The following is an 11,403-nucleotide window of genomic DNA, read 5'->3' on the forward strand; positions in this document are numbered from 1 at the left end:
CGAACCATCATATTCTCCTTCAGCATTACCACTAATCGATGATGACAGGTATGTCAAAATGTGATCACCAGCACGTCGTCTTCAAGGCAAGAGACATAGTACTTATGTCGGAGTGTATTTCAGGTTCAAACATTCTCGAGTAACGTTATCCCCCCTGTATTAGAGAACACAGTGTCGGCGTGTTTATAAGCTGCACTGAGTGTTCAAAAGACAGATTCCAGAACATAGGCCCGGAATTTATTAGCGGATACTTACGCGATGCCCGTTGGTGCCAGAACTCATTGAGGTATTGAAATAAATAGAGGAAATACAAACTGACAAGTGCGGTCCACCTAAGTAATTGTTATGGTGGCGAGGGGATTCGGACTTTGGGGCCCGACATAACGCTTCGCTTTTATCAATCTTTTTGCTTGTTTTATCTCCTCTTCCATATCGTTGCTCGCCGCGGTGATAATGTTCAATTTTAGCCAACTATGAAAGAAGCCGACAGAACAGCGAGACGTTTGTTCGAATGCTCCTAAAGTATTTCGCGCAGCGCAATTTTCACCGATATCTGGTGCCTTCAATTCTACATGTACGAGGTGATAGTTTAACATCGGAGTTCCGAGTAGCGCCAGTCGCGGCATTGAAGTCAAAGTGAGCATCATGTGGCTCTATTTCTGCAGGCAGGACTACCGTTCGCGTTAGGATGCAATGATAATAGAACACTGCACAATGCCGCGAATCTCGATGACAAGCACACGACATGGACGACGCCGTGCTCGTATTCCCTTCGCGGATATGAACGATGTGCCAGTACGAGTATTTCTCCTTTGCGGGCGTTTGATCGCCTAAAAGCATGGCTTTTTCAAGCGGATGGAGCGGATTCAATCTTGTCCTCTCTGAGGCGAGCAGTTCCGTACAATGCGCCGAAGAGCAAGGCAGGAACGTAACAGTTGGCGCGTCCCTCTGTTGTTAGTATTAGTTCAACGATCTTGACTGTGAGTGCATCCAGAAATGTTTAATACGCATACATCCAGGTTTCGACGTACCCCTTCCTCAGACGTGATCCACGGAACATGGCGGGGAAGCAATATTCATTTGTTACGCCACGGTGCGTCTTTTTCCGTATTTACGTAGAATCCTTCTCATCAGAGCGAACTTTCGGACCGACTGGACATTTTGAATACCTCGAAAGAATGACATAATGGGGAGCAATAGCCAAGCGGCCGTCTTTCCAAGGAAATTACCAGACTTCCATACGAGGACGGCGCAGACGACCTTAGATTCTTTTCCCCTTGACCCACCGTCCCCCACTGAGTGTGTCGTTCGCATCGGTGCAGCCTCTGTACTGATCGATGGTTCGATACTCGTTTAATTTCCGTCGTGAGTTTTGCCAATCGTTCCATGCTCGAAACTTCTTTAACTTATGAATCTGATAATAGGAAACAGGAATAAAGGCCCACCGACTTCCTCCCCAGGCCTACCAGTTTCTCGTGTGTGTACAAGCCATTGACCGGGGAGCATCGACACCGCACGGAGCCAGTTCGGTGTGAAAGAACAAAGCTATCAAGACCAGCGTGGGAGGAAGCTTAGCAGCGTAACCATAATTCAGAATCGGATCGTTTCTTCTCATATTTTTAGTTATGGGGGCTGTCTCTACTCTATTAATAAAGTACATATATCCAGCTCGCACCTGATATACAAGCTGAATTACCGCCATTCGCAGCGGCAACGTTAGGCGAGGCTTGGGGAATGTCTTTCGTATACAAGGGGGCTTCCTCTCCTTGGTGTTGAATCCGAGTGGTGCAGTAGCCTCAGCTGCAGGAACAGTCGTCGTTGTGGTTCATGTCGTTCCTGATACGCTATTTCATTCCCCTTCTCTCGTGGAACTTTTGATCAATGTGGTTTACTTAACCAGCACAGCGAAGATTTGGCAACGGGTGAGGCGTTCTATTGAGACTAAGAAGCTCCCTACGATGACTGATTATCCACAGCTTATACTGTCTCCGTCTCGAAGCTTTCACGTTCTAATTGGACTGTCTTGGTCGGCATAACTTGAATGGGGTGGGACATTTACCGACCATTCGCACCTCGCTCTCTGGCTTTGAATGACACACTCTGTTGGGTCAATGAATTAAGAGATCTCTGCAGTGACAGGATTGATGTACCGCTTATGATCTCGGGACTGTACTAAATGTCTTCGGTGTAACGCATGTTTCGTACAGCTCGAGCTAGGTTCAATTCCGGGCGCGTCTTGGTCTGCCGTAAGTCCTTTCTCATTACATCCTTCAGTTTTCACCTGGATAGACTTCGCCGTCCGTCTTCTGTTTCTTTGTGGAGAAATACATGTGGAAGGTATACTGTATCCCTAATCGTTCTTAGACAGTCCATTGGTGTGTTACATAGTCGTAGAATGCAGAGATGGTCGAAAATACACTGCCAGCATTCGGGCCGAACATCCGAAATCCAAGAGCGGAACCCTAACCCAACGCTGCGGCTCTGTCTCCAACCATCATGACCGTGAGCATCAAGGAGAATGTCGACGAAAGGCAGTCATCACGGTTACTGCCAATGGACGCAAGTACAGCTACCTCTAGCTCCCAGGTACAACCACCGCCTCCGTATAGCAATGACCTTGAACGGGGAGTGACAAACGTGAATGAGCGCCGCCCTTTGTACCCCAGTACGTGACTGCTCTTTTATGAAACGGCCCCTTCTTACCGTTCCATTCTGTACAGCCAACTCTGGACAATTACCTCTTTCCAATCCAGCGCCCTTGTAAGTGTTTAACCATTCATTACCCATAGTACAGATAAAGAATAGCCTCGCAGGACCCACACGTCACCATCATCGAAGTGCGTCTGAAGATTCTAGTCTTTTCACCAGCACTGATAATTATCCTGAAGGCGAATCCTTCGTGCCATGGTAATCTTCGTAATCTGCCTGTTCGTACTCAGCGGATTCGTAAAGAAGAAAAGGCACCAAATCATACATGACGGTCTCGCATGGGCGGACCTGACTCCGTCAAACCGATGTCTACGCTATAGCACCCGCGAATACTCTGCTCAGCTAATGGGCGTACCCTCAGGCGAAGATGGCTTGCGATGGTGCAAGGAGAAGGAAATTACCATTCACAGCGTCGATTTCGAGAAGCCAGGGTATTGTACCGTTGATGTGGATGATTCTGTGAGTCCAGCGTCACTTCCAAGAAATTCTGTCGCCTCATCCTCCTTTAGGCGCCGACGAACCCTCGGATTTATGGTCATTGGACGGTCGAGTCGAATGAGCCAAGCTGTAAGACACTGTGGGAGGACTTCCAGGATAAGGTGTGTTTTAAATTTCGGTAATAGATACTTCATTGATTTGACACATTCTTCAGGGATGCGTAGCGAAAGGCTCAAAGCGTCGCGTATGTCCAACGACTTCGGTCCTTACCACTGCCGATCTGACCAATGGTTATGTTTTAGCGCATTGAAGCTCATATGGGGAATCATCAGCCGCCATGGGATAATTGGCGAGAGATGTGCTCTACGACACCTGTAGACTATGGTGGGTATCATTTCGACCAGCCGAATAGCTGTGACCATCGGGTAAGCGGTCTTTGCACTGTACATAGTTCCTGAGTCGTTGATGATGTGGCCTTTTAGGGTATTTTCAGCGGTGTATGGGGTGTTTGGTTTGTCAAGGATGAGAGCTGCTGATCGGAGCTATATTCTGATTGCCTGTTACTGCTTATTTCTATTTGTAAATCATACAGCGCAGTCTTTCCGAATCATTTCCTACCAACATCGCTGCACCAATCCAGATCGAGCCTGCCACGTGATGTGTATCAACACAATTCACGCCAGATGCTTTCTTAATGCTGTGTCCAGAGTAAATGCAGATTCCTTGCCAACGTGTCTCATCACCAACATTTTTGGATGCCCAGTATCTTCTTGTCTCATTGGAACTTCAGGCAACTAGAACAACTGCGCCTAAATGAACGTCCGACGGTTGACTTCTCCACATCGGTTTCTCTCGTCGTAGATTTCATCCACTGGGTGTTTTCATGAATCATGTGTGCCGCTGCTACTGTGCTAATTCAAATATGCGAAAATGACCTAGGTCATCCTTCCTCTTTGACCCATATTGCAAAACTGCGTCATCCTTCACATCCTCATCACCAGAAACACAATCCAAATCCTCGTTCCTAGTTGCCCTAACGATAGCTGAGAATCCCAAATCGCCCATCTCCTTATTCTTTACTATACAAGCCAACCCCGCTATACCACATCCAGCCGTACACTGATATACCCACACGATCTGATCTCGCGCAACCGATGCCTCCACTATCGTCATAGCTTCCCCTGAACTTATCAGCGCAACCATCGCATTCACCAGGATCTCCTCTAGCACGTGTCATATTAAGGGGATTCGGACTGAACGTCTATGCGGTCTCATTCATCGAGAACAGATTATCCATCAACACGTTCGTCTGAGAGAACCATTGCTGGGCCCCGATGCTCATGAACATTATGACACCATGTAGCTGGTCAAAAAGCCAGCTCATGATGACGACGTACTTGCACGAGAGCCAAATCCTGGACTCGGAGTGTTACCGCCGTCGATTGCTTCACAGTCCGAGTCGTGGTCAAGGAGAGAGAACGGGTAGAAAATGACGCTTGGAGAGATGATCGCTGTGTTGTTGGCAAACGAAACTACAGCTTGTTGGGTGGTGTTATAGAGAGAGAAGCGAACACCGGAAACAGTGATGTTCCTGGAACCATGGTACGTCCTCCAAGCTATGGTAAAATTACATCCATTATCGTCGACCCCGGATGTGGCGTTGTACCCTCGGTATCTGTGGTGACGTTTCCACTCAGAAACACAGCAGAATGGTTGGAGTGGTCAGAAGAATGATCATCAAGTATCTTGTCTTGGTCAATGCCCGAACATCATAGAGCCGGTGCGGCATACTCAATTGTATAGTTGCAAGCACTCCCACAGCCTTCAGGCACAGGTGGGGGGTTACATTGCATAAGATTCAGTGGATGTTTTGAAACTCCTGGTAGTGTCTAACTGCCCAGGCAGTGATTGATTGGTGTCTACAGCATAGCTGTATGATCACCAATAATTCCAACAATGTTCCAATGATAGATGTGAGGAGTTCAAAGAACTCATGATCAAAGGTAAGGTCTGATGGGTTGATAGATGGCATTCAGTTTCCTCCACACTATAGTGTGTGAGGAAAGAGAGTTTGAAGCTTTGAGCTAATTGTTAGACTCAAGCTGCATGTCATTCTAGATATGTGATAAACTGACATCACTTCACACTTCAAGTGGAACATCAGAGTTCACTTATTGTGAATATAGATCATGGTGTGATAAGGCCTTTAGTTTTGGCTCAAGGATAGAATGATGTGTGAATAAACTTTAGCTCAAAGCTGGGGTATACCAGCAAGAGCTGTCCTACTTATATATAGGTCTATCATACTACTATAAATACTCCTACTTATTATGTTCATGCTGGCTCCTATGCTTGTTGTCCTTGAACATCATTACTATCTACAATAGTGTCCTTGTGCATTGTCAGGCAACACTGTTGCATTGAAAGACAATGGCCAACTGGGCTTGTTGTGATGACTAAGCCCATCTCACAGTCTTAAGTGCTGGTCTAAGTGCCCTGACTAAGCATGAATAGGGGTTAAGTTTGAAAAAGGAATTAGAAAAGGAAAAATCATAACATCTTTGACATGCAATGAATGCCTCATCAACAGATAATACCCTATTGTTCTGTCTCTGATGACCAGAAAACTACAACACCATAGCATAAGAATGCATAATAGATAGAGGACTATATTTACATCTTGCAGAAATGTATATAAGTAGGATAGCTCTCATTGTAATACCTCAGCTTTGAGCTAAAGTTTATCTATACCACTTTCCTCTTCTCAAGCCTATTCTGTGAACAGCCTTGGTGCATTCCATCAGATTGCACAATAAGTGGACTCTAGCATGACTGTATGAACTCAATACAGTGCTAGTTTATCACATGTCCTCATCACATGCTGAGTGGATCTAACAACAATAGGATTCTTTCACATCCCTTGGTGGGATTCACACCATCTCTTTCCAAATGGGATCTCAGTAGCATAACTTGAATATTTCTTGAAGTGCAACAATGCTTCTGTTGGTAATGAACATGTGGAACTGGAAGCCCTTGTCCACAAAGGAGAGCAATATCTGTCTATCCTCTAGCAATGCATGTCACTCACCCAGGATGCTCCCAAAGAGTCACTTTTGAATGAGAAAAGTTGGATACTCAAACACATTTCTAACTGCTGATTGGCCTTAAACCCTCACTCATCAATTATTTCCTCTCAGAGATCCTGAATGAGTTCTTTCTTTCATGTGTCCTAATAGATGATAAACTATCACTGTGTAGGGACCATGATCTACAGTGAAGAGGATATCTCAGATTATTCCCTTCTTTCCATAATTACCTCTATATCTTCCCACTGGAAAAACCTCTTTGTTGGTCTTCTCTTGTCTACCTTCCATTTTTCAACAGTATCTCTGGGACACTGAGTGCATTGACACAGCTCAGTGTTTACATGTATGATGAGCTGGTCAAAAAAACTACTTTGGTTGAAGTGTTCCATTTTACATCACACTTGCATGCTCTGTTTCATTTAACATGAGACTAAATCAGCCTGAGAAGGAAGAGAGGGTCTCTCAGCTACACAGCTGTACAGAGTTGACAGGATTGACATTTGAGTTTGAAGACAAGAGCAATATCATTGTTGGAAATGATTGTATCTCAAAGCAAAGTAGTTGAGGGTTGCACAACCTTTACCAGATTTACACAACAGAAAATACCAAGTTCAGCCTGTTTGTTTTAGTAACATTCAGAGCATATTTTTATCTTCCACATTTTTTACCAACTTATGATCATCATAAACTTTCATTGGTGACTTGTATCCAGCTTGAGCATTGTGTTATCTCATATTGAAACTATTGGTTTTATAGCTGAAACCAGATGGACTCAGATTTGAGAATCAAGAGTATAGACCACAAGCTTTCAGTGCTGGCTAACTAGCAACCATACTTAACACTAGGACTACACATTCTATGGGAGGGTGAAGTCTAATTGGTTTTTCATAACAGAATACTTACCTTAAGAATGTAATGCTATGTGAAAGTTGTATAAAATTAAATTGAGTTTAATTTCTTTGATTAAGATGGCTGTGAGTGATGATCCATGACACCAAGCAGTGCATAATCTATCTATCTAATGTTTCAAAGTGTCTATGGATTTCTTTTGAAGATTACCCTGCTAAAAAAGGAAGTATACAAACAGACTCACTGAACCATTGTCTTATACTGTTAGGAACATGCCAATCGAGTGGGCTTGAGTGCACACGCAGAGTCCAGCGGAGTGCATGGGCGTTGACGAAGCTATTGGCAACGTCACCCTTGAGTCGGAGCCCAAGGATCTGGATGGACAGAACGGAGTTCTGTCAGAGAAGTGAACAGGAGTATCCTTCAGAGCGGAATCCGACGGATGAGATAGGGAGGAGTGAGTACGCAGTGTAGATGGCTTATCCAAGTTGATATTCGAACTGAGTAGCTACGATGATGTACATGGCTTTATATACTAATAGTAGCTAATTCCGAGTCAGGTTCCATTGGGTTCCGGTGTCGGTATTTGTTACCGAGTTCGGGGTCTAGATATTACAATGTGAAATATGGATGTGAAATGATACTGGTGAAATGAAATTAGTAGGTAATGGGAAGCGGTCGGAGTCCGGTGGGTGGTGTGATTGGATTCGCGGTTGGTTGAGGTGACACGGAGGCCGGCGGCATGCGCGTAACAGTATCCCCCTCTTAGCGTTCTTGCCCTCAAGAGCGCAGATCCCGATGGCCGGTGGGGCCACATGGAAGATTGTTGGTGGCCGTGGGAGTTTTTTCAGCTTGATCTGAAACCACCATCTTCGCCTATGTTGTCGCTCGCCACGTATTGTTGCTCACGCACTCCCGAGCCTTTGGTGAGGGGATCCACCCCCGATGGCCCTGAAGAGGCCAAGGAATTGTTTCGTCTGGAATGGCGAACCGTGGAGGAAGAATATGCGGAGGCCATGGAGAGCCATTTGGAATGGCAAGGGGAGCGGGAGCGGGAGGAAAGGGTCCGGGTGGGCCGTGTGGCCTGGGAGGCGCGGAAAAAGGAGCAGAAGGAGGAGTTGGAGAGGAAGAGGGAGGAGGTTCGGCAGGCCGTGGAGAGGCAGGCTAAGGAGGCAGAGGAGGCATTGAAAGAGGCGGCTCGGAGGGAAGCTGAGGAGAGGGAGGCCGCGGAGTCAGCGGCGAGGGCTGAGGCTGAGGAGGTAGAGCCAGAGGGGATGGTTGCAGAGGATGGGTTGCAAATGACCCCCATGGAGGCCGTTGATTTCCGGCTTCGTCGAGTGTTGGTGGAACGGTTTGGTCCTGGCCCCGGTCTTCGCTTCAAGAAGGTGACTCGCCCTATGCCTCCAGAATCCGATGATGAACAGGACAAGGGGACTGAGGGGGATGATGAGTCCAAGGAATCCGAGGGGACTCTGGAGGGGAGGAAGAGGGTGTGGGAGGGGAAGAGAAGGGCAGTGGGTCCAGCGGAGAAAGGCCGTAAACGCAAGTTCAGGTCGAGGAGCGTAGTGGATGGCAGTGGGACAGAGGTGGTTGTTAGCCCCAAAAAGCGGGCAAAGTTGGAAGTGGCGGGACCGGCGGGGGGCGAGGAATTGTTAGATGGTGAAAGTAAGTGTCTTGGTTTTCTTTCATGGCTCAACTTAGCTTTTTTTTGTTTTTAGGGAGTTGTGTGCGCTGTCGTCAAGATGGTGCCCAGTGTTATGCACGCCTGGTAACCGAAGGCGCCGGTCGAGGGCGGACTTGCTCTCGCTGCAAGATCAAGAAAACCGCCTGTTCGTTCAACAAGGGGGTCACTGCGAGCGAGGTGATCAGCAGTGTGGAGGTCTCCGCCGGTCTCCACCAACTTTCACAATTGATACGCAAGTTGATGCATCGCGTGGATGAGTTGGCGGACGAGGTGGCGGATGTTCACGATACTGTGGCAGGTCTTCAAGACGACTACAGTTCCGATGATATGTCGTCTCCTTCGGAGCTGTTTTCAGAGTCCGAGGTGGAGGCCTGGAAGAAGGTCCGACTGATTTTCAAGGATGAGAGGGATCAGGAGGTGGAGGATCTTCAGGAGGCGATGTTAAAGAGGCTGGACGAGGATATAGAGGAGTTGAAGGAGCGGGGGGAGAGTTCGGGTTCTGGTGCAGGCCCGTCAGGTTCCGCTTCTTTGTAAATATTTTGTACAAAATGTATATAGAAATGGGCGTCGGATGTTGGTGGTGGAAAAAAAAATGTACATACAAAAAAAATTTTTTTGACTTTGAAAGTGTAGGAAGGGTGATCGATCGGTGGTAATTAGTGGTTAGAATTGAAATGGTAAGGTGGGGCAATGGTGGTGTCCAGAGTAGCACTGTATTAGGAATGGGATGTTTGAATAACTTTGGACAAGGGTCCTGGTTTGTCTGAGTATCGGTGGTGGAATTCTTCAATAAATTCATCGGCGGAGAACTCGGAGGCTGGTAACCAAGCAAATTCTTCGTTGGTACCTTCGTATCCTAGCCACTGGATTTTGTACAGCAGTGGGCAACGGAACCGGCGGTCCAGTTTAGAGTCGAGGATTTGGGCTATTTCGAAATGTTCTTCTCCGTCAACTTCGACTGGAGGCGGTGGTGGTTGGATTCGGTTGGGAATGGTGTTTTCTTCTATGGGTTCCAATTGTGACACATGGAAGATGGGGTGAATGGACCAGAGGTCCGGCGGAAGCCTCAGGGTAAAGGAGTGGGTACCAGGTTGGGCTATGATTTTGAAAGGACCAAGGTATTTCTCCGAGAATTTTCTGGTCGGGCAGGTGGTTTTGATATGTTTGGAGCTGAGGTAGACCTTGTCTCCCACTGTGAATGGAGGTGCCGGAATCCAGTGCTTGTCTGCTTGGGTCTTGTAGCGAGACTGGGCTTCAGAAATTTCATCCTTCAGTAATTGATGGAGTTCATCAAGGTTGACCGCGAAATCTCGGGCCCAGGCGGAGGCAATATCCCTTTCAGGGTGAACGGTGATGTTGGGGTGGTAACCCTTGTTAGTGAAGAATGGGGAAATTCCGGTGGACGCGTTAGGGGCATTATTGTAGGTGAATTCAGCAATGGGTAAGAGGGTGTCCCAGTTGTCCTGCTGGTAGGAGCAGTAGATGCGGATGTATTGTTCCAGAGTTTGGTTTGCTCGTTCAGTTTGGCCGTCGGCCTCCAGATGATAACCAGAGGTAAGGTGGAGTTCCATGTCAAGGGCCACAGCTAAGGCGCGAGTAAATTGGGAGACGAATTCAGAGCCGCGGTCAGATGTGATGTGACTGGGTACCCCATGTTTGGAGAATACGTGGATAAGGAAAAGTTGGGCGAGCTCCACGGAGTTGATGGTGTCATGAGTGGGAATGAAGATGGCTTGCTTGCTAGCTCGGTCTATGACTACTAAGATGGCGGTGAATCTGTTGGAGTCCGGTAGTTGTTCAATGAAGTCCATGGAAATGGAATCCCATGGCTGTTCGGGAACTGGCAGAGGTTTCAGTAACCCATAGGGGTGGTGTCTGGGTGCCTTGTTGCGCCCACAAACTGTGCAGGACTTAACATAGTGTCGGACATATTCACGCATCTTTGGCCAGGTGTAGTTCCACTGGACTAGTTCTAATGTCCGGTTTTGACCAAAGTGACCTGCCAAGATGTGGTCATGATTGTTCTGTAGTATATGGAGACGGAGATCATCAGAGTCTGGGACATGGATGCAGCCTTCGAAGCGAAGGATGTTGGATTTGTCAATGGACCATTGAGAGGGAGAGGATTCGGAGGCGGCCTTGGCCTGGCGGAGGCCGTCGGAGGACATAGCATCAGAGCATTGTGCTTGTCTGATATCGGTGTGGAGTTTGTCGATATCCATGATGGCACTAGCCCGTAGGGTGGGGCCTTCGAGATAGGTTGCTCGGAGTGACGCGGAGAGTTGTTCTTGGGTGAACACAGGTCGGAAATTGTGTGGGTTGATTTGGGCATATTGGCTATCCCCCTCTTTAGGGTAGACGTCCCATCGTCTAGTGAGCACATCCGGTTTCCCACCAAGTTTTCCAGGGTGGAACCGGATTACTAGGTTGAACTGGGATAGGTATTCGGACCAGTGGACCTGTCGGCAGGTTAGAATCTTAGTGGTGGCAAAGTATTCAAGGTTCTTGTGGTCTGTTACAACATCGATGGAGTCCGCGGAGCCTTCGAGGTAGTGCCGCCAATGTTTAAAGGCTTCAAAAATGGCTAGAAGCTCTTTGTCATGGGTGTCATAGTTGAGTTCAGCATTGTGGAGGCTC

At 47.3% G+C, this 11,403-nt stretch overlaps 4 protein-coding genes across 4 annotated transcripts; 2 read left to right on the top strand and 2 right to left on the bottom strand.

Moving 5' to 3' along the window:
* Window positions 1-332: 332 nt before the first annotated feature.
* Window positions 333-1,060, bottom strand: BT62DRAFT_1009248 (uncharacterized protein; the record flags this gene model as incomplete). Its single annotated transcript, XM_043177523.1, has 3 exons — window positions 333-517; window positions 579-946; window positions 1,032-1,060. 3 exons carry the CDS (start codon window positions 1,058-1,060, stop codon window positions 333-335), a joined length of 582 nt encoding a protein of 193 aa, XP_043036935.1.
* Window positions 1,061-1,186: 126 nt separating this feature from the next.
* BT62DRAFT_1009249 (uncharacterized protein) lies at window positions 1,187-2,036 on the top strand (the record flags this gene model as incomplete). Its single annotated transcript, XM_043177524.1, has 4 exons — window positions 1,187-1,340; window positions 1,432-1,524; window positions 1,624-1,654; window positions 1,709-2,036. The coding sequence occupies 4 exons, from the start codon at window positions 1,187-1,189 to the stop codon at window positions 2,034-2,036; spliced, it is 606 nt and encodes a 201-aa protein (XP_043036936.1).
* A 514-nt stretch (window positions 2,037-2,550) lies between these two features.
* On the top strand, window positions 2,551-3,714 carry BT62DRAFT_935059 (uncharacterized protein; the record flags this gene model as incomplete). The annotated part of the gene is made up of 8 exons (XM_043186848.1): window positions 2,551-2,665; window positions 2,721-2,760; window positions 2,814-2,837; window positions 2,889-3,168; window positions 3,219-3,308; window positions 3,362-3,391; window positions 3,450-3,572; window positions 3,630-3,714. The coding sequence occupies 8 exons, from the start codon at window positions 2,554-2,556 to the stop codon at window positions 3,681-3,683; spliced, it is 753 nt and encodes a 250-aa protein (XP_043036937.1). The 3' UTR covers window positions 3,684-3,714.
* A 298-nt stretch (window positions 3,715-4,012) lies between these two features.
* Window positions 4,013-4,590, bottom strand: BT62DRAFT_935061 (uncharacterized protein). Its single transcript, XM_043186849.1, has one exon. It carries the CDS (start codon window positions 4,382-4,384, stop codon window positions 4,217-4,219), a length of 168 nt encoding a protein of 55 aa, XP_043036938.1. The 5' UTR covers window positions 4,385-4,590; the 3' UTR covers window positions 4,013-4,216.
* Window positions 4,591-11,403: the final 6,813 nt, after the last annotated feature.

The sequence above is a fragment of the Guyanagaster necrorhizus genome (genome assembly GCF_019112545.1).
Source record: "Guyanagaster necrorhizus MCA 3950 unplaced genomic scaffold BT62scaffold_23, whole genome shotgun sequence".
NCBI lineage: Eukaryota > Fungi > Basidiomycota > Agaricomycetes > Agaricales > Physalacriaceae > Guyanagaster > Guyanagaster necrorhizus.